At 46.6% G+C, this 20,515-nt stretch overlaps 1 protein-coding gene across 4 annotated transcripts in view; it reads right to left on the bottom strand.

Annotated features, from left to right (window-relative positions):
* EBF1 (EBF transcription factor 1) overlaps nucleotides 1-15,558 on the bottom strand; it is a 390,606-nt gene extending 375,048 nt beyond the window's left edge. For 3 of the 4 annotated variants that reach the window (XM_070414505.1, XM_070414506.1, XM_070414507.1), the window contains exons 1-4: nucleotides 14,591-15,558; nucleotides 12,340-12,496; nucleotides 11,743-11,806; nucleotides 11,083-11,138 (exon numbers count right to left, since the gene is read on the bottom strand). In XM_070414505.1, the coding sequence (XP_070270606.1) occupies nucleotides 11,083-11,138; nucleotides 11,743-11,806; nucleotides 12,340-12,496; nucleotides 14,591-14,724 (411 nt within the window). In that variant the 5' untranslated portion in view covers nucleotides 14,725-15,558. Of the gene's footprint in view, nucleotides 1-11,082; nucleotides 11,139-11,348; nucleotides 11,427-11,742; nucleotides 11,807-12,339; nucleotides 12,497-14,590 lie in introns of those variants that run through there. The other variant, XM_070414509.1, reaches the window with a different exon arrangement.
* Nucleotides 15,559-20,515: the final 4,957 nt, after the last annotated feature.

Here is a 20,515-nt window from a genome sequence, read left to right as displayed (position 1 = left end):
AGGGCTTTCTTTCATTTCTTTCATTTGTGACATGTTTCTTTGTCTCTGCATTTTGGCTGCTTCCCTGTGTTTCTATGTATTGGGTAGAGCTGCTATGTCTCCTTGAGTTGGTAGAGTGGCCTTGTGTAGTAGGTGTTCTATCAGTCCCAGTGGCCCAACCTCCCCAGTCACCTGAGCAGGGCACTCTTGGTCCACCCCTTTGTGGGCTGTGAGCACAGTCTTGTTGTACTTGAGACTTTATTGCTGTTGGTGTCACTGGGAGGAATTGACCCCCAGGCCAATTGGCTGTGAGGACCAGCTGCCAGTACCGTGGGAGAGCTGCTGTGCAGGAGACACCCCTATGGAGCAGGAGTTGCTTTAGTGGGGCTTTGGTGCTCACTGAGTCTGCCCCTTGAGTGTGTCACTTATGGATGTGAAGAGTTGTAATCTGGTATGGTCTCACACTGACCACTGGGTACACTGGCTCTTGGATCTCCAAGGAGGTGCAAAGTCAGCCACTGCCTGGGGCCACCCAGCAGGAGCTACAGAGAGATCTGAAGATTCCTTCTCTTTGTATAGGGTTTGGAAGTGCCCAGATGAGGCCCAGCTATGAAGCAAGGCCTGGAAAAGGACAGGCTGTTCATATGCAAAAGCCACTGCACACAGCTTGGGTGGGGTTGTAAATTGGATGAGACGGGGTCTTAGGGAATCACCAGGGCAGAGCAAACAGAAATGGCTGCCAGTCAGCCCTGCCATGGGGAGGTCCCAGCATAGGAACAATGATCCCTGCAAGCACCTCTGTCTGGGAGAAAGCCGCCCCTGAGTTCCTGCCTTGATGCCAGACAATCCAGTTCCTCCTCATATGTGTCTGTGTTGCCCAAAGCCTCACCCTGGTGCTGGAGCTCAGAGGAAGCAGGACTTTGTAAGTTCAGTTCATGGTGCCAGCCTTTTAAGAGGAACAGCTGGGTCTCCAGCAGCCTCTGTGTCACTGAGCCCCAATCCGCACTGGTTTTTACAGCCCTAGTTCTTACTGCCCATAGGGACTTTTTTTCCAAGCTCTGGGACTCTGGGCTGGGGGTCTGGTCGGGGGCTGGGACCCCTTGCTCCTTTGGGCAGCCTCCACAGAGACTATCTCCCTCCTGATTAAAAAGCACCACACGGGGTGCCAGGCCAGCCCATTCCATGCTTCTGCACTTCCTACCAATCTCAGTATGCTTTCTTCTTTACTTCTCTAGTTGTAGGACTTCCGTTCAGCCAGCTTTCCAGCTGTTCTGGATGATGGTTGCTCTGTATTTTAGTTATAATTTTGACATGGTTGTGGGAGGCAGTGAGTACAGATGTTTGCCAACACCACCATCTTCCTTTTCTCCACATTGGGATACATTTTAATTTTACACTGTATCATTGCTTAATACTAAGATAACACAGCTTCAAATTGTTAATAAAATTACTTTCACACATTCACATAACCCTCAATTGCTTGGTGATAAAACTACTTAAATTAACCAGAGACTATCCTTATTTGGTACATACAGATGCTACAATAACTAACTTGTAGTTAGTTGGCTCTAATGTGCTTTGTTGGTGAACCCGGGACTTTTAGAGCCTGTAAATGAGGAGGGAAACTTAAGACACTGTGGGTGGGGACCCTAGAGCATGCTCTGGTTAAGATATCTAACTCCAATACAAAACAAAAATAGCAACAAATTTAAAAATTACAAAAGCATGTGCATAGAAAGAAAATGTTTCCCTACCACTGGCCCATCGAAATGATTTTTTTATGGTTAGCCTATCATTTTTTAAGGTTTTATTTTGACATAATTTTAGACTTACAGAAAAGTTGCAAAGATATATAAGTTCAACATACTCTTTACCCAGACTCCTCAAATATTTAAATTTTACTAAATCTGCTTTATTCTTTTCTCTCTATTCTTCCCTGAACCATTTATTAGTAAATTGCAGACACACCCTAAATACTTCAGCATATATTTCCTTAAAACAAGGAATTATCTTACAGAACCACAGTACAATGATCTGAATCGGAAAATCAACATTGATACAATCATCTAATCTACAGACCGTAATTGAGATTCATCAACTACCGTAATTGAGATTCATCAACTACCCAATAATGTCCTAATAATATATATATATATATATATATATATATATATATATTCCAATACCAATCATTGCATTCAGTTGTTATGTCTCCAATATAGGAATATTTCTGAGTCTTTGCATTTCATGGCATTGACATTGTTGAAGAATACAGGCCAGTTTTGTAGAACATCCTCAATTTGGGTTTGTCTGATGTTTTCTCAGACTTAGACTAAAGTTATATAATTCAGGGCCAGAATAACACAGACATGGTGTTGAATTCTCAGTGCATCAAATCTCACTGTCAACTAGTTCCACTACTGTCAGTAAACTCTGACAATTTGGTTAAGGTGGTGCCTGCTGTCCACCAGAGATCATCAGCCAGACTCCCACACCTTATGTAATTCACAACTATCTTCTGGGGAAAATATCTAGATTATGCTAATATTCCATTATCCCTCAAATTTTAATCCTCTAGTTATGACATGCACTGATGATTTCCTGTATTCTTAAAGGAACTTTTCAAATACCCAAGAAGTTGCTTTACTCAAAAAAAATGCATTATGTGAACTGAAAATGTTTTGTAAACCAAAAAATTATATCTGCCTGCTTTATTTTCTGTAGTCACAGCTGGAAAACCAAAGAAACACTTTAAATAACTGATTAGATCTCATACGATGCTAAAAAATTCTAATCACTCATTTCTGTAAAATCCTATTATCACTACATTCTGTATGTGCTCTTAATATCCCTGATAACCTCTATGTCAATTTCAGTTTTTTGTCATGCTAAACTAGTAACTTGGTAAATAAATTCACAGATATATTTGGTGCTTTCCCTATTGCAAAAAAAAATTTTTTTGTTCTTTTGGGGAGGAGGGAATATCCCTTACATCAGGCCTTGTTTTGATTATTTCTGGATGACATGTATTATTTTTACTGCGGCTGCCAGTTTCATTAAAATCAGTGGGCCCATGACGATATTCAGTTAAAGATATACTGCAAAAATGCACATGACACCCCAAGCAGTCAATAACCCATGGACTCCCAGGAACCCCATGTTTTCATCTGTGGTGAGGGAGCATCATTTGCTAAAGTTCCAGGGTCTCTGTAATACATCTCTACCAAATGCCAAACTGCCACTTGGCCTCTGGCAACAGAGTCCAAATGGAGAATCTTTCTCCAAATCAAGCATAGAAAAATGAAAGCATGAATTTGGATTTGCTCAGAAGTTGTTAGGAACTCTGGGGAGAAATGAAGCATGAAGTTTCTGCTGTTCTCTTCCTGGGGGCCTCAACAGAACAATATTTTTCAGCACCTACATGCAGAGAAAGAAGCGCTTGCTGCTTCTGTGACTTCTGAAATAAAAGCAAGTGAAACAAGGAGCCTTTTCACTGTCCCGTGAGTAGAGCTAAAATCCTTTGACGAGAGTAAACTGGAACCTCCGTGTAACAGCTAGGGAGTGGAACTCAGTCAAAGACGGATTCACCTCCAACCTCACCTAAAGCAGTTTTTGTTACTAACAAAACACACACACACACACACACACACACACTATGTAAAAGGTATGGGCCAGGAAATCAACAGTCTAATGAGATCCAACATAGGGAAACATGATAAATTCATGTTGGCGAATATCCCTAAGGCAGATTGTCAACAATAAGAAAGACTTTTTAAAATGCCACCAACTTCACCCTCCAGCTTGTACACACAACTGGCAGCCACACATTAACTCTACCATCTAGTCAGTACACACGCCAAGACTGGTTCACAGTTTAGCAAACCCAGACTTCAAGCCTAAAAGGAAAGGGATCCTTTAACACCAACTTTGGAAGAAGTTCCTGCTTTTCTTCCTAATTTAAATGTGTGTCTCTGTGGGGTGTGAGTAAAGCTCATTGAGGCTGGATCAGCTGGGAGATCACAGAAGCATATAAACAGCATTGACTATTTTAAGTGAAACCATTTTAATAGACAGCTGGTTTAGGGCCCAAACAATAGAACACCAAGAAGAAGGCTTATTTTCATCCTCCATAGTAAATCATGCGTCTGCTCCCTGTGAGGAAGGTAGTCTGCTGTGAGAGCGACAAAGACAACAGTGGTTTAAATAAATCAATGTGTTTACCAGGAGTAAGGATGGGAGGCCTGTCACAGTGATGGGCGGGCAGGGAAGGGAAGACATAGAAAAATATATTATTTAAATAAGTGAACGGATGGTAAAGCAAGTTGAAGTTTTAAGCAAGGAAACAAAAAATACAGTATCAAGTAGGACACAATGTTTACATTAATCCTACCAATGGCAGGTAAATGCCTTAAGGTGGCAGGAATGCTTGTTCAGGAAGAAAAGTAGAAGAATAAACAGAGTTAACTTCATCGCAACTTTAAAAACCTGGAGAAATTGAGCATCAAAACGACATATTTAGAGTAGATTTATTTTTCTGATAGACTAGCCTCCCTTTTTTAATGCCCTCCTCTATTAAGCAGAAAGAAAATATGCAATTATTTTTAATACTTTATTAACTTTCATATTGAGAGGTTTGTTTTTTCCCCAGAATAATGTTTTATAATTAACAAAAATGAAGGAAAAAAATAGGAATTGTTAAACTTTCACATCCTTATGCAACAAGGCAGAGGGTTTACCATGAGAGGATAAAATGCCATCAATTTCAAGTGCCCAATTATAAATTAACCTACAGCATCTTTGCAAAGAAATAATCAATCAATAGTGAAAATCTGCATTGGTTGCCACTGTTTTTAGAAGGCATCTTGTGAAGTGTGATTCATCCTGCTTTTCTAAAATATCACTGGGTTTTAAAAGTTAATTGAAACTTACTGTGGATAAAGACCACACAGTAAAACAAAAAATATATGGTGAACATACACTCCAGGATCACACTTCAATAGGATGCCAAAGGAAATACAGAGAATTAAGCATGGCCTTCTTTGTTTATTTTTATAATAGTTTTAACTCTTCGTGTTCCTTGCCAAAAGAAAGAGGGTGAGGAGAATATTTTGACTTTGGTTCCTCAAAATCCAAAAGGGTTTTAGAAACAAAATGTTTGTATTAGTCGTTTTGGTTTACAACCAAATAATAGGAGATTTGTCGTCATTAGTTTAGAGAGAGAGAGAGAGAGAGAGGTAGATAGGTTATCTATAACTAACAAAAATGCCTAATTTTCCATTTAAACCAAAGAGTAACCTTGAATATATGTTACTCTTTTTTTCCCCCACACAAAATAAAAGGCCAAACCTAATGTGTCACCTTAAATAATCAGTTCATTTAAAAAAATAAAAAGAGTTCATGAATGTACAAAGTACCTCCTTCAACTAGAAGCGAAGCGTCCTCTAAATAGATTGTCAATAAGGCTTTGGTAGCAAATTATCAAGAATTGAAACTAATCAAAAAATAATACTAACACCTACAATATCAGCATACTGTGATATGAATCATTACATTTGACCACCAAGTTCCACTGCTTGTCATTAAAAAAAAAAAAAAAGTGCTAGCTAATGTGATCCTAGAAATTTCCAGAAGGTTGATTAGAAATTAACCTGAGCCAAAGAAAACACTACACATCTGACATTTCATAAACAATTGTGTCAAACAGCCTTCCAACATTAATAGTGGAATAAAATAAAAAATTATTTTGCTTCAATTAGCAGCTTGGCTACTGGTGAACAAATTACAAAGATGTAATTTCAGCTCAGCAGCTAAGCGGGCCGTTTTCAGGACTGAATTAGGAAAGTTGCAAAGGAATGATATCATATTCAGTATGCTGTTCAGTTACATCACAGCCCTGAATAAAAAGAGAATGTGTACCAAAAGCGGTTAGCTTTGGAATACATCTTTTATGTCTCAAAAAAAAATAAAATCCCTTATATTATTCAAACGCCAAGATAAAAACTGAATCATTCTAACAACCCCATGTTATAAAAGATATTTCACTCATATGATAACTACATTTACATCCATATTAGTGGATTCAACTGGCTTTGTCAACCCAATAGGATGAGGATGATGATGATAATAATAAAAACAGCAGCTAATTTATTAAGCACTTAATGTGTGCCCATCACTATTCTAAGCACTTTACACGTATGAGTTCATATAATTCTCACAACAGAGCTCCGAGGTAGGTGCTCCCCTAATTTCCATTAATTTAATTCCAAATGCTTACATATTCTAATTACTCACTAAGACCAAATTATTCTTGTTCAACAACTATATAAACAATTCACCAATATACAAACCCTCCTTCCTGCCTCTCAGCAATGTCAGTAAAGGCATAAGAACAGTCTATCGGTGTACTCATACAAGTTCTAGAAATGCATCACTACTAATATGTTCGTTTTTTAATGCTGTTCAAACATTCACATGGAAACAGCTCTAGCGTAAATATCCCCGAACAAATGGCTGTATATTATCCAGGAGGGAGCAGTTGGACCGCCAGACTGGGGAAGTACTAGGCCATCTGGCTCCGGCAATCTCTCCAAAACCATCAGCTTTGTTTTCACCCCCAGACTCCAAACAACACATTTTCCACTGTGATGAGTTTACATTTTCCCAAACACAGGTCCTGATCATGCATAAAAATTCCAAACTTCTTCATTCCTCCATGTGCAAGGAAATTTAAATCACCTGCATTTTTTACGTTTTACCAAAGAAGAAAGAAAGCTGCTGAAATATGGCTCCTGACTATAATCTTGCCCTGTGCTCTTTTTTGTTTGTATGTTTTTCCAAAAGTATGAAAGACCCTCTTCTCCTGACCTAGTGAATTCCTTTGGAACTTATTGATATACTAAAAATGTGTTTATCTACCAATGAAGAACCACGAACTGAAAGGGTTGTTAATCAAATCTACGTAGCTGTGGCAGGATATAATGAAACAATCAATAGGGAAAAATGCACTTGCATCAATAACTTAAAGTACCAGGAACATCAAAACAAATATATAAAGATTAGTTGGGAAAAGAAATATGACAGCATTTCTGATTATTGTTCCTTGCACCTCCCACTGTGCTGGGACCTTTTAGAGTTCCCTCACCACATCACCTACCTTCAAACCTATACATTCAAGGATTATGTGGCCATTATTTTCCCCTTTCCAAAAAAAAAAAAAAAAAAAAAGCTTTTGTTTGTGGGCAGGGAGAGTTTTGTTTTTGATAACTTTATGGACTTTGATACTCTTTCTTTGAATTATAAAGCTGTCACTTTTTTTAAAGCAAGATACTAGGAGGAAAGATAAGTTAAATGCTTTTTTTTAACTATTAAAAGATAAATAACTCAGTGAAGCAATCACAGAACATAATCCAATTTCAAATACTACATGAAAATCTGAAATGAAGCAGATTAAACCTCAGACCTCCCCACCGGGTTCACTTGAGCTTCTGCAGTAGATACTGTTTCTGGATGCAACAGCCATAAAGTTCTGAATTCTACAGGCCTTTTTGCATGCTCACTAATGGAATACCAAAAACAGCAATGACACAAAAACAACCTATTTTTAGTCCAGCTAAACTTGGTTTTGAACAACCCTTCCCAAAAAGCAAGCCTCTTATTTTCTAGTTGGTGGATGAATTTTTAAAATATCATTATATCCTCTGTGTTTTATACGAGAGGCAGAGGGATAGGGGGCTCAGGTCCTTACACATTCACTTCTAATGAAGCTTCATCTTTCTGGGAGAGTCCAAAATTAAGAGTCATTATCCAAAAGAGTGTCATGAGACACTTTGAAAAGGTGTGAAATAGTGTGTGTCATACCAGCATATCTTGGTTGAGTACATTTCTGTTTGATCTCAATGATTCTAACTCCACCCAAGATCAGGGACATTCTATGAAAATGTGGAGTGCACAGCTAGTTTTGGATTCTGCTTGCCAAAGATTCCCTTTGATTTTTAACCCCATCTTGTGAGGCAAAGATATGACATCACACACATAACGCTGTATCTCAGATCTGAAAAGTATTACAATAAACCAGCAGCTAAGGGAAGACTTGAACTGTGGCTACGTATTCTCTCTGAAACTTATGATGCTATTAGAACGCATCACATCACTGAAAATATTCCAGTCTGCATTCTAAGTATCAAAATCCTGAGTCTATCTAGAACAGCGGTTCTCAACCTGTGGGTAGCCACCCCTTTGGCGGTCCAACAACCCTTTCACAGGGGTCGCCTAAGACCATCCTGCATATCAGATATTTACATTACGATTCATAACAGTAGCAACATTACAGTTATGAAGTAGCAACGAAAATAATTTTATGGTTGGGTCACAACATGAGGAACTGTATTTAAAGGGCCAGAAGGTTGAGAACCACTGATCTAGAAGAATTTGAGTGGGGGCGGGGGGGGTACCATTTATTCAGTCAGCTTTAGCCTTACTTCTGATTGAATGGGTTACTGCATATTTAACTAAAATCAAAAATTGAAGAATTTTTTATCAGACTTGGTAGTTAATTATCATAGAATAATTCAAGCTAAATGAACACCCCTTGTTTTACTCATCAAGGCTAAAATATAATAATTATGTCACAGCTAAGGAAAGTTATGCTTCTTCAAACTGATCTGCTTTTTAAAGACTATTGTGTTAATTGTGTACACAAGAAGCTAACCTACTTCCCAAACTCTAACAGCACATAATCAACGAACGTGCAGCCGGAGAATAGGCAAGGATTGTCTTTCAAAGTGAAAGCTACACAGAAGGCATTAGGAAATTATTATGAAAGCAAACAGGTATGACTCAAAAAAAAATCTTTTGTTCTTGGTATTTTTAGACTAAATTCAGAGAATTATTTAAACCTTTTCTCAGGTCACTCCTCACCAAAATATAGAATTGTATACATTTATAATTTTAACTTCCAGGGAGATGTCATATTATGGCAAATGACTTTCTCATACCTGCTATTATTAAAAATAAACTGTATCTTGTTCTACTCCACACACACACACACCTGGTAGAATTTATTATAACCAAGAGGTCAAAGGATGCCTTAAGCTATCATTTTTCTTAAGGCTCTGTAACCTAGTTAGTAAAATGATATTTGATGTGTTGCTTTATAAAAATCATAAAATTGCTTTATAAAAATATAAAAGATTATTCTCCCACCATATGAAAGTGTGTAAAGTCAGTTCATTTCATAATGGGAAAATTGATTTTTGGTAGCACTTTTTGTGTAAGGGGTCTAATATAAAGTTTTGAGAGAAGTTAATCACTTCAAACATGTCCTAATTTTGTGCACCATACAACTGTTGCTTTCATAGTGCTGCCTATAATTTAATATTTAAGTTGTCAATGTTGCACAAGCAGACAGGCCTTATATACTGGTATGTGGAGATTTTTTATCTTTCAAAAAGTAAATTTTAACAAATACATATGGAATACATATTAGAGTTCATACTTTCCCCACCCCCTCCCATCTTTTCTTTCCTGGGATGAGAATGGCAGGAAAAGATAATCAAGGTACCAAAGACAATTTTTTTAAAAACAAAACATCACTTAAGACATTTTTGTTTTGATATCGTGAAAAAAACAACTGTTATTGAAATCAGGCTTTTGTTTTCTGCTTGGCAGAGGGAAAAAATTAACAAAATATAATCTACCCAATTAAAAGGGAATTCTCCTATATGATTATAAAAACCAGTAAATAAAAAAAAAGACTAAAACTATCAATGTGGATTTACTCTGAACAATCAACCAAGAAATAACTAGATCTTTAAGAAAGTCCAATTTTTTTTTTGCAAATACTTGAAATAGATTTCAATAGATATTATCTTAAAAATATGTCTCATACCCTCATTTTCTACTTGGTTCGCAATGAAATATGAGGTAATAATCAAAATTAGCTGTTATTAAATTTATTCTTGCTGATAGATTTTAAACCTTACAACAGCTTAATGATGTGCATTTTGTACAACATATTTAAGCCATGCTTATCTAAAAACAAATTTTAAATATGCATGTATATCTTCATTTGAAACCTTCCAAACCAATATCAATGAAAGAAGATCACCTCCCTTATTTTAAAGGGAATATTTTTAAATCACAATCAAGCAAGTAAGTTTTAACCCTCCTACTGAATTGGTAGTTGGTACACAATGGGTAACTTTTCTCTTTGTTCTGATTTCTTTCCCTCACTCAATAAAGCTGTCTTCTTTTTTCTGTGACTAAGTTCTCCAACTACCTAACCAGCTATTACTTAATTCTGAAACTAAACTTTTTCTTAAAATTTAAAAGAAATAGGAGGGGGAAAACTCCTGTGCCTCATTAAAACGTCAGGCCTCTTTTCTGCCTGGGCTCATAATTGTATCTTTTAAACCATAACTCAACCTTAATGTATACTGCTTGACTCAATGCTTGTTGGGGAGCTTAAGAAACGCCGTCTATGTACCTTTAAGACCACAAGCTCACTCATGCTGCCTGGCTTCTGGCCAAACTTGGAGGCAAAGGCAGGAGGATTTTTGCAAAATATCCTCTAACAATTGTCGCTCCCTCTTCCAACACACCACCACCACCAACCACTACCTCCTCCTTTTAAAAAATCTGTGAAGTGGATCACCTGTGTTCTCAGCCCGCCTCGCCACTCCTGGAGAAGCTGCCTTTGCCCCCACCCGCTCCCTCTACCCCAGGCCTCCTGGGGGAGGCCCAAGCGGTTCGGGTTTTACATATCTGGCCCACTCCTCACCAGTTTCCCGGGACACCTTGTGCGCCCCCTGGGGCACCCGGCGGGGTCAGGCAAAGTTGAGCCCATATTCTCCCCACTCAGCAGCCCATCGTCCTAAGGTCTGCGTTTCCCTGAGGAGCCGTCGAGCCACGTTCCCCACGCGGCGGGCACAAATGCCTGAATGCATGCGCACCTGGAAGGCGGCGCTGAGAGCCGGGTCCGCGGCCGGCCCTGACGCTGAGAGTTCGAGTCCCAGCCCTCTCGCTGGGGAGTAGCCAGCTTCTTGACTCCCCTAAATGTTGCGGCCCTAGAGTACCCCTGCGGCGCGAAATGAAGAAACAACTTACTTGTTTTGTCATGGAGTCAATGAGGCGCACGTAGAAATCCTGTTCGGTCCTTATCCCTGGGGGCACGGGGGAGGAGAACAAGGAGAATGAAGTGAGAGAGGATCTGCGCGAAAACCAACAAACGAACAAGCACACAGAGAATGGGACTCCAAGGCCCCCAGAAGCACAGCCAGGACCCCCTTCCCCCGGGTGCGGAGAGGGGCCTCGGGCCTGGCCCTAGCCAGCCAGCCCCCAAGCCCGCCGCGGGGAACGGGGCCGGGCCCCACCTGGCCACTCCGCCTTCCCACGGCGGGGACCCCTCTGCGCGCTCTCCCGTGGCCAGGACTTTGGGCCTGGAGTCCGGGCTCAGCAGAAGGAACCGGCCTTAGAAAGGGGAGGAAGGGGAAAGCGGCCCAACGAGGGCCGAGGAGCCACACCTGGCCCCAGGTAAGCCCAGGCCCGACACGCCCGTTCACGGGCCACTCAAGGGCGTCTCAGGTGAAGGTAAGCACAGGCCCGACCCGCCCGCCCACGGGCCGCTCAAGGGCTTCCAGGTGAAGCCTCTGCAGGCGAAACTCGGGTGAGCCAGGACTGAGCCTGCTGGCGCTCTCCTCCCCGGCAGTTGCCCGCGCCCCCACCCTCGCCCCGAGCCCCAGGTGCCGGCGGCGCTGGGAGCCTCACCATTGCTGTAGAGGAGCTGCAGCCGGTAGTGAATCCCGTTGTTGGTCTTTTCGCTGTTGGCCTCCTGGGTCGCATCAGGACGCAAAGACACAAGGGACGCAGGAGAGAGGTCGGCGTGAGCGCGTGGCCTGACTTCGAGGCCACTTTCCCAGCCGGGCCCCTGGCCGGGGAGCCCGGACAGGCCCGGGCACAGCAGAAACTTCGGCCAACCGGGATCCCTCTGCCGCCCCCCCAACCCGACCCCGACTGCTCCCTCTTCCCTTCCAGAACATTCCGTGGGGCGCGCACAGGCGGTCCCCAGCCCCTGGGGGCTCGGGCCTGGCCCAGCAGAGGCCGGAGCCGCGCGGGGTCGCGCAGTCGAGGGCGGGTTCATCCCGGGCGCCCTGGGCTCTGGAGTGTGAAGCCGGGCTCGCCTCTCTCCAACTCGGGGGGCTCCGCGCAAACTCTTTTGGGAGCACAACGTCCCGGACGGGAAGCGGCTCGGGGACCCCGCGCCCGAGGGTGGGGAACGCTTGGCACGGGCGGAGGAGCGCGCCTCCCGAGCGCCTGGGCCTGCTCCCCCGCCGGGCGCGGGGCGGCGGCGCGGCGCCCACTTACTTTTTCCTTCTCCACGAAGCCCACGAAGGCGGTCCTCTCGATCTCCACGGGCTGGCCCTGCCTGTCGTAGAGGGCCAGGACGAAGTGGAAGAAGTTGGATTTCCTCAGGTTGGAAGGCGGCTGCTTCTCAAAGTGAGCCCGGGCCAGACCCACCCCGCTGCGGCCAAAGAGGCAGAGTTAGACGGCTACACGGGACACCCACCCGCGACCCCGGGTCGCCCCGTCCCCACGGGCCACCTCCGCCCCCCAAACGCCCGGGAGGGGCGCCCTCCACTCCGGCGCCCCGTGCCCACCCGACGGCGGGATTTGGCGTGTTCTCGCGCGTCCTGTCCTCCACGCGGATCACAGGGCGCGCCCCCCAACTCGCAGAAGCGCTGCGAAAGTTTTGTTGGGGTTTTGCGAGGGAGGTAAAGCATTGTCTCCGACCTGACGCGCGCTGCGTGGGGAGACAGGAGCGTGGCCGTGGAGGAGGTGAACCCGCGTCCGCGGAATAGAGCCGTTCATTGACAGCTTAGAGGGAGGGGGCATGGGAACCGGTTCCCGCCACCCCCTCGACGGGAGCGTCTCAGCTCCGTGGGCTGGTAAGGAGGGATGGGGGACACGCTCAGCTGCTCGCTGCGGAAGCCATCCTCCAGGAAACCTCATGCACCCCTGCAGGCGCGGACGCCCGGCCTCGGGAAGCCACATGCTCCCCACCCACCCCAGAGCATGGAGAGAAGGACTCTCAGGGGTGGTCACTGTGGAAAAGGGAGCTGGGGGTGTTTTGTGTTTGGTGCTTTAAAAAAAAAAAAAAAAAAGACCTGTCCTGACAAAGTTTCGCTGTTCCGCAGAAATCCTCACACTCGGTCCAGAAACCCTGAGAACGAGGGCTGATGGCTGAGAGCGCCCACCCGGGGCTAGAGGCTGGGCCGCCCGGGGAGCAGGGCGGCGGCCACTGACAGCTCGACCTGCCCGACACAAGTGCGCTCACATACACACACATACACACGTGTCACACACACACACACTTTCACTTCAAGTCCAGTTATCCAACTCACTCTCACTACCTACCACCCCCATCTTTATACACAGTGGGGATGGAAACAGTGTTAGCGACACTTGTCCGCAGCCCAGAGAAAATAAGGATGATGTAATTAGTCATCTTCCTTCTTCCCCTTCCGCCCTCTCTGGGTCCGATAAGGCCTGGGGCCGCCAGATCTCCCACTCCCTGATGCCCAGCTGGGGGCCCAGAGGGGTGGGGGAGCACTGGCCATTTCTCAGTTGGGACCAGGAGTCCCCAGAAAGAGTGCTGAGGGTGCCCAGGAAAGTTCCCCCGTCAATCTCCAAAGGCAGTGCCTCAAGGCAACACAATCTAGCATCCCAGAAGCCAAGAGTGGGAGAGGGGCTAGAGGGGCCATGGAGACAGAGGGTGGGGAAGACTTTTAGGAGATGTCAGAATTAAAGTTGGGAGTTGCTGATCTCCGGAGTGGACTGAGAAAAACTGATAGGAGACATAAGAGAAGATTCTGGGGCAAAATGAAAACAGAAAAGAAGAGAAAAAAGAGGGTCAGGGATGGGGAATGGGGGGGAGGAGTGAAGAAAGAAGAGGAAAGAAAGGGAGGAAGGAAGAGAGGGAAGAAGGGAAGAGAAAAGGAAGGGAAGTTTAAAAAAAGGAAGAATGGAAAGAAGGGAGAAAAGAAGGAAGGAAAGAGGAAGGAAGGAGGGAGGAAGAAAAGGAAAGAAGAGAGGGAGGGAGGAAAGGAATGAAGGAAAAGAGAAAGAAAGTTTTAAAATGAGGGAAGACAAAAAAGCAAGGCAGAAGGAAAAGAAGAACGAAGGAAATAAAGGAACGAGAAAGAAATGAAAGGAAGGAGGAGAAAGAAAGAAAGAAAGAAAGAAAGAAAGAAAGAAAGAAAGAAAGAAAGAAAGAAAGAAAAAAGAGAGAAAAGAAAGCAGTCATAAAAACACAGATATCCAACATCAAGCTGGTGAGACTCTCGCCTCTTCTGGCTTAAAACAAAATGAAAACAGTCACAGACCCGGCAGGGGAAAGTGCCGGCAAAGCGTGGGCTCCTCGCGGGAGCTCCCGGCCCTCCGGCCTCAGGCGACTAAGGCAGCGCGGCCCCGGGAGCGCGGAGCCCGGGAGGCGAGCAGAGCGGAGCGGCGGCCGCACCAACGCGGCCAGGCCCCGCGGCGGCCGCCGCCGCCACCGCCTCCCGGCTCCTCTGCTCGCGGCTTGCCTCCCCGGCCGCGGTCCCCGAGCGGTACCCACCTCTGCGCCGCCGTGTTGGCGTCCAGCACCCCGGCGCCCTGCATCCACGTCCGCACCGCGTTCATGCCGCTGCCCAGCGGCTCTTCCTTCATGCTGCTTCCACTCCGTTGGATGCTTTCCTGAATCCCAAACATGAAAACAACCTTTTCTTGTGGAAAATCTCCTCCCCCTTGAAAATATTAAAAAAAAAAAAAAAAAAAAAAGGGAAAGAAAAACGCCAGCCAGAGATTTTTTTTTTAAGACGGTGAACTCGCGTTAGAAGATCAAGGCGGGCTAGAAAGCAAATTTTTAAAAAATGTAAACCGTCGCTCAAAACTGAACGATAACCCGGAAAAAAAGGCAGAAAAAAAAGAAGGGAAAATCCAACGAAAAGACCAAAAAAAAAAAAAATGAGATGTATGCTTGGCTGTTGGGGGTTGTTTGGTTGGTTAATTTTTGGTTTGGGTGCTTTTTTTTTTTTTTTGCTTTTTTTTTTTTTTTTTGTAATGATCACAGGCCGGTGGAGGGCAGGAGGGGCTGGAGTTTCCTTTTGCAGAGGTACCCTTCACTTGAAGAAGCAGGAAGAAAAAAAAAAAGCCCAGATGGCAATTTAAGAAACAATAGACTCAACTCGCGCTGCCGGCTTTGCTACTTCAAGTGTCATTTTCCACAACCAGGCAAGTTTTTTTCCTCTTTCTTTTTTTCCCTCCTTCTCTCCCAACCAAAGATGTTTCTTTCCTTCAGTGCGTATAGACGAGGAGGACGCTGGTTGCCGTAGACAGATACACCAGAGAGGGAGATTGGGATGGGGGGGAGGGGGGAGAAAGAGGGAGAGAGGAAGGGGGGGAGGGAGAGAGAGAGAGAAGGAGAGGAGAGGGAGAAAGAGAGAGGGGTGGACCCTGCTGGATGGAGATTCTGTTTTCTCCTCGCTAAAATAGAAGTGATTTGCAGGCTTTCCCTATGGAATCCAGTTTGACTCTCCCCAGAGCTAAACACAGGCACACTAACCCCAAAGGGAGGAGGCGGGGCCCGCGCCTCCCAGGCCCGCCCCTTCATTTGCATAACGTCATTCTTCCGCCTCGCCGCAGCCAATCGCGACTCAGGAGCCTGCTGGCTCGCAGTGCGGGACCACGCTCCCTCATTAACATCCCTCTCCCGGCGGCTCCCGGGAGCCGGCCAAAGTTCCTCGCAAAGTGGCGAGCGAAGGACCGCTGAGCTCCAGCGTCTGAGCTGGAAGGAGCGGGGCTGAGCAGGGCAGAGCCTGGCCAGAGAAGGGGGACAGAGGAACGGGTGGGGATATTCTTCTCGGGGATTTGAGCTGGGATCTGCATCCTGGCCGTTGCGGTTTAGCATCTTCGCCGCGCCCTGAGCGCGCTGGCGGAGCCCAGGCTGCGCCCTCCCAGGGCCGCTGCCGGCGTCCTGCTCCGCTGTTTTGGGACGTCGGGGGCAAAAGTGGAGGAGACGGGAGATCCCGGGCAGAAAAAGCAGGACGCGCGTCCCAGGTGCCCACCTCTTCGCTTTGAGGAGGGGGGTGGTGGGGTGGAAAATGGGTGCTGGAGGTCGGGGCTGGTAGCTCGCGGAGGGTACTGCCTTCACGCTGGGGAGGGGTGGAGTGGGGGGGCGGGCTCTGCCCCTAGTCTGGCCTCTGCAAACGCTTCTCACTTGAGCGCGCTAGTCTTGAGGCCGCAGGCTTTGGAGGCACTGTCCTCATATGCTCACCTCCCTCGAGTAATCCGCGGATATGTAAACGGTGGAATGAAGGCTCTCACTGGAGCCGTGTCAAGATGCGTCTTAAAATTGACTCAGATTTGATCCCCGCCCCCAAAGTAGTTTTCCTTTAGAGTAACTACCAAAGCAACAACAAGGCCTCTGAGTAGTTGTTTATTTGGTGTAAGGTTTCTCTCATCCTCATTTTTTTGTTGTTGTTGTTAAAATGGGGGAGGGCTTGAACAAACCCTCCCCAAATTCTGCCCCTGGCATATGTCAAGAGAGAGACTGAGGAAAGCAGGAAAGAAGGAAGGAAAGATCTCCTACCTCAGGCCTTTGGCATGTATGCTTGAGGATGGCAAAGGAAATAGGTAGATGTTTCTGGGTAATGTGCCCCATCATTTTTTAGCAGGTTGTAACCTCTAATAAGCACATGATGAACTTCTGTTTCATTGCCCTCAAAGGAACTCCCTGGCTGCAGCCAAATCTGCTAAGGACTCCTTCGGGGAAATTCTTTGCCAGAAATCCAGGTCCCCTTTCTGCTGGCCTTGCTTGGCCCTTTGATTTAGGAAGCTCATGGGGTCAGTGATGGAAAAGTACACATGCCCATGTTGAATGGAATGGAGACAGGCAAGAGTTATGCTTTGTACTCTTGGCAACGCAGGAAAGTGGGAGCCACTTCCTGATTCCCAAACTAGATGAAAGCCTGTGTTCCAGGCCTATGAGTACATGGCCACTGTCCTCAAACACTGCTTTATCTCCTATGCACAAAGCCTCCCAGCTCTCAGACCATCTAATCAGGACCACTAGCGTGCTCATCCCTTTCTCCCGGGTACCATAATTCATGCCGTCTCTTCCAAGACACTCCTGAAGAGCTCTGTCTAATCCACCAGGATTCCCACAGCATCTACCAGAGTTCCTGGCACACAGTGGGTGCTCAAGAGGGACATGTTGGTGCAGAGAACTGAAGGATTATAGGTTTGTGGGGAGGAAAGAGAGGGAGTTGGACCTTCTCCATCTCTTTAGAATTTAAATACATAATTGAAACTGGGCCTGCTGAAAACTTCCCAAAGTTCCAAGCTTAATCTCAAGGCCCAAAGGGTCCTCAAGAGCCAACCTCTCTCCCTGCCTGCTCTGAGGGGATCCTTTAAGGGAGGGGGACCAGGAAGCAGAGACCACCGTTCTATCGCTGAGTCCCAGATAGCCCTGGTGTAAGACCCAGGCCTCCCTCTTGGTAATTACCTGAGCCTCCATTTTACTCTGCAGTAAATAGTATTCAGGACTCCAAATCAAGTTGGGTGAGGAATATACCCCAGTGATAGGGAATACACAATGGGGGACAAGATCACTGCCAAAGGCAGGTGGTAAAGGTGCCAGAGAAAGGAGAGATCCAGTCTCTCTGAGGACCAGGATCATGAGGCACAACAGATGGGTTGGGGCGGGGCGGGGGGGGGGGGGGGGGGGGGAGTCAAGGAGAATATAGCAGCACTGGCACTCCACAAATGATGGCTTTGTTGAGGGGTCTGAAGCTGCCTGGTTCAAAAGAGAAATTGGTCTGGAGAAATCGAAGCTTTCAGCAGCCCAATTCCTGCCCCAGAGCCAGTCAGCATTAAATAAGAAGAGGAAATCTCCATATTTGCCAGGCCATAGAACAGCGGTTCTCAACCTGTGGGTCGAGACCCCTTTGGGAAAACATACATAATTTCATATTGTTTTGTGATTAACCATTATGCTTTAATTATGTTCAATTTGTAACAATGAAAATACATCCTGCATATCAGATATTTATATTACGATTCATACCAGTAGCAAAGTTACAGTTATGAAGTAGCAACAAAAATAATTTTATGGTTGGGGGTCACCACAACATGAGGAACTGTATTAAAGGGTCATGGCATTAGGAAGGTTGAAAACCACTGCCGTAGAAGGAGGGAAAATATGAGAGGGTGGGAATCTTTTGATAAGTCAGGGGCCCTGTGGCTGTGTGGGGGCAGCAGTGCCTCACCCAGGATAGTGAGCACACTTTATTGTCATCTAGTATAGCCATAGCTTTTCTTCTGGTGTCCTTGTGCTTTCAACCTGGGGTTCTCACCCAGTAATAAGTGTTCAAGTAAGAATTCCTTCCTCCCAACTACAGAGAAGGCAGAAAAGAGACAGAGAAGGATGACACCCAGGCCAGCAGAGCCCTAGATTTTGGTGAATTTCCTCTAGTTCAATATTTGGTAAATATTGAACTCGGAACTGCAATTTTAAACTTTGAAAAAATCCCTTCAACACTTTTCGATCTTCCCTGATGTAAGGTTAGCACCCCCTCCAGAAGGCACAGCACTCCTGGGGGGGGGGGGCAGGACTATAAAGTATGTCCTGGTTTCATCCTTTTCCCGTTATAGCCACATCTCCAGCGAGGAGAGATATTTGTGTGTGTAATCTTGCCCAGGCTTTATAGCATGTCTCTGATGTAACTTTAGGGTAGCTTGTAACAGTCATCCCCAACCCCACTCATCAGCCAGATCATATGGGAGGGTGGGATAGACATGCAGATTTCCAGGTTTTATCCAAACCTGCAGAATTGGGGGGGGGGGGGAAGAAAGTGTGTTGGGGGGAGGGGAACCTGTGCATGAGAAAAATATACAGCAAAATGGGTTTATACGTGGAAGAAGCAATGGGAAGGGAAGGCTTGATATTTCCCCCCTGGACTCAATTCTCCAGCTGAGCTCCTCAGAGTTTCTTTCCTGGTAGAAGTGAGCGTCCTCAAAACCCCTCCTTCTCAGTTGCTCCAAGAAGTAGATACGGCTGCCCAGCCCTCGGTGCTCCGGGCTAAAGGAAGCTCAGGCCCAGGAAACAAGCCGCCAACACCCCCTCACTCCGAACTTTGAAACCTTCTCGCTTTTGGATATCCCAACCCCCGTAAGCATAGGGAAATCAATCCCCTGTCCTGAAGGGCAACAGTCGACGCAGAAATTTACGGGGGAGGGGGTGCAGGTGGAACGATCCCCACCAGCCCCAACTCTCTCCCCAAAAGAGCAGAGGCAAGAAATACTGCCAAACGAGAAATACTAGGGCACCGGGTTGGAACAAACCTGGCCCGGACGTCCCGGGGACAGAGGATCCTCTCTGCTCGCCCGCCCCCAGGAGGCCAGACTTGAGACCTCTCGCTTAGAAAATTCCCTGGATCTCCGTTTCCCTTGAGAAGACGCGCCTCCGAAAGGGGCCGCCTAGCCCGGGAAATGTCCGCTTCCTTTTACCGCTAGCCAGAGACCCACGAGAGGGAGACCGAGGAAAGACGCCTCCTGCTATGCGGAGAAGAAGCAAAGGGAAAGGTGGGGGCGGTGAGGGGAGAGGTGAAGGCCGAAGGCGCCAAGTCCCTCCGCAAGCCGCCGGCTCCAAAGGCGTCGACTGGCCCCCTGGAGCCGCGGCGGAGGGTGAGCAGAGGCCAGGCACCGCCCCAGGAAGAGAGGAACGGGAGTGGGTGGCAGCCCGAAACCCTGGGAAAGTGAGGACCTGAACCCGGCACAGCCCCGCAGGGGCGCCTGAGCGGCCCCGGACGGTGGCGAGATGGCGGAGCAGCAGGGTCCGGTGCCCCGCAGTCAAAACCCTGCCCCTGCCCGCCGAGACCTCCATCCGCTGCCCTCGGGGAGCACGCGGGAGCAGCAGGCCACAGTTGCTCCGGAAACCCGTCTGTTCTCCCTCCTCGGCCTCAGCCATCGCTGGCAAGTGGCAAAGGGAAGGGGTCATTTCTCCAACCTGATCCCAGTTTTCGCTGCAGACAAGGTCCCCTTTGCTTGCCCCGTCTGAGGACACTTCCAGCCCCTGGGAGCCCCCGTAGTACAGGCAGAGAAACCGAGGCCCAGGGAGTGACAGAGATACCCACAGACAGCTAAGAGGTGGAGAGCAGGCAGACAACACGGGGGCGGGGGGTTGGGGGTTGGGGAGGGGGGTGGTCAGTCCGGGGCTTGTGAGCTCTTATTCTGCCTAGGATGAGGGGTTGGGGCACCGGGTTGGAACAAACCTTTCCCAGAGGGAGCCTGCCCACTCTCTGGGGTTTCCCCTGGGCGGTCCCCAGATAAGAATAGATCTCATTTGCTGAAGGCTTTACGGGCATAAACTCACTGAATTCCCACAACAGACCTAGAAGGCAGGTAAGATCGCTCCTGTTTTACAGGTGAGGAAACAGACGCCCTGCGACTGAAATGAGTCAGCCTGTTCCGGCCACCCGGCTAATAAAGTCACCACGCCCCA

The sequence above is a fragment of the Myotis yumanensis genome, unplaced genomic scaffold (assembly GCF_028538775.1).
Source record: "Myotis yumanensis isolate MYYU_CA2020_CCGP unplaced genomic scaffold, mMyoYum1.0.hap1 SCAF_5, whole genome shotgun sequence".
In the NCBI taxonomy this organism is placed as follows: domain Eukaryota; kingdom Metazoa; phylum Chordata; class Mammalia; order Chiroptera; family Vespertilionidae; genus Myotis; species Myotis yumanensis.
Note: the sequence above shows the minus strand (reverse complement) of the source record. Positions and strands in the feature narration are given on the sequence as shown.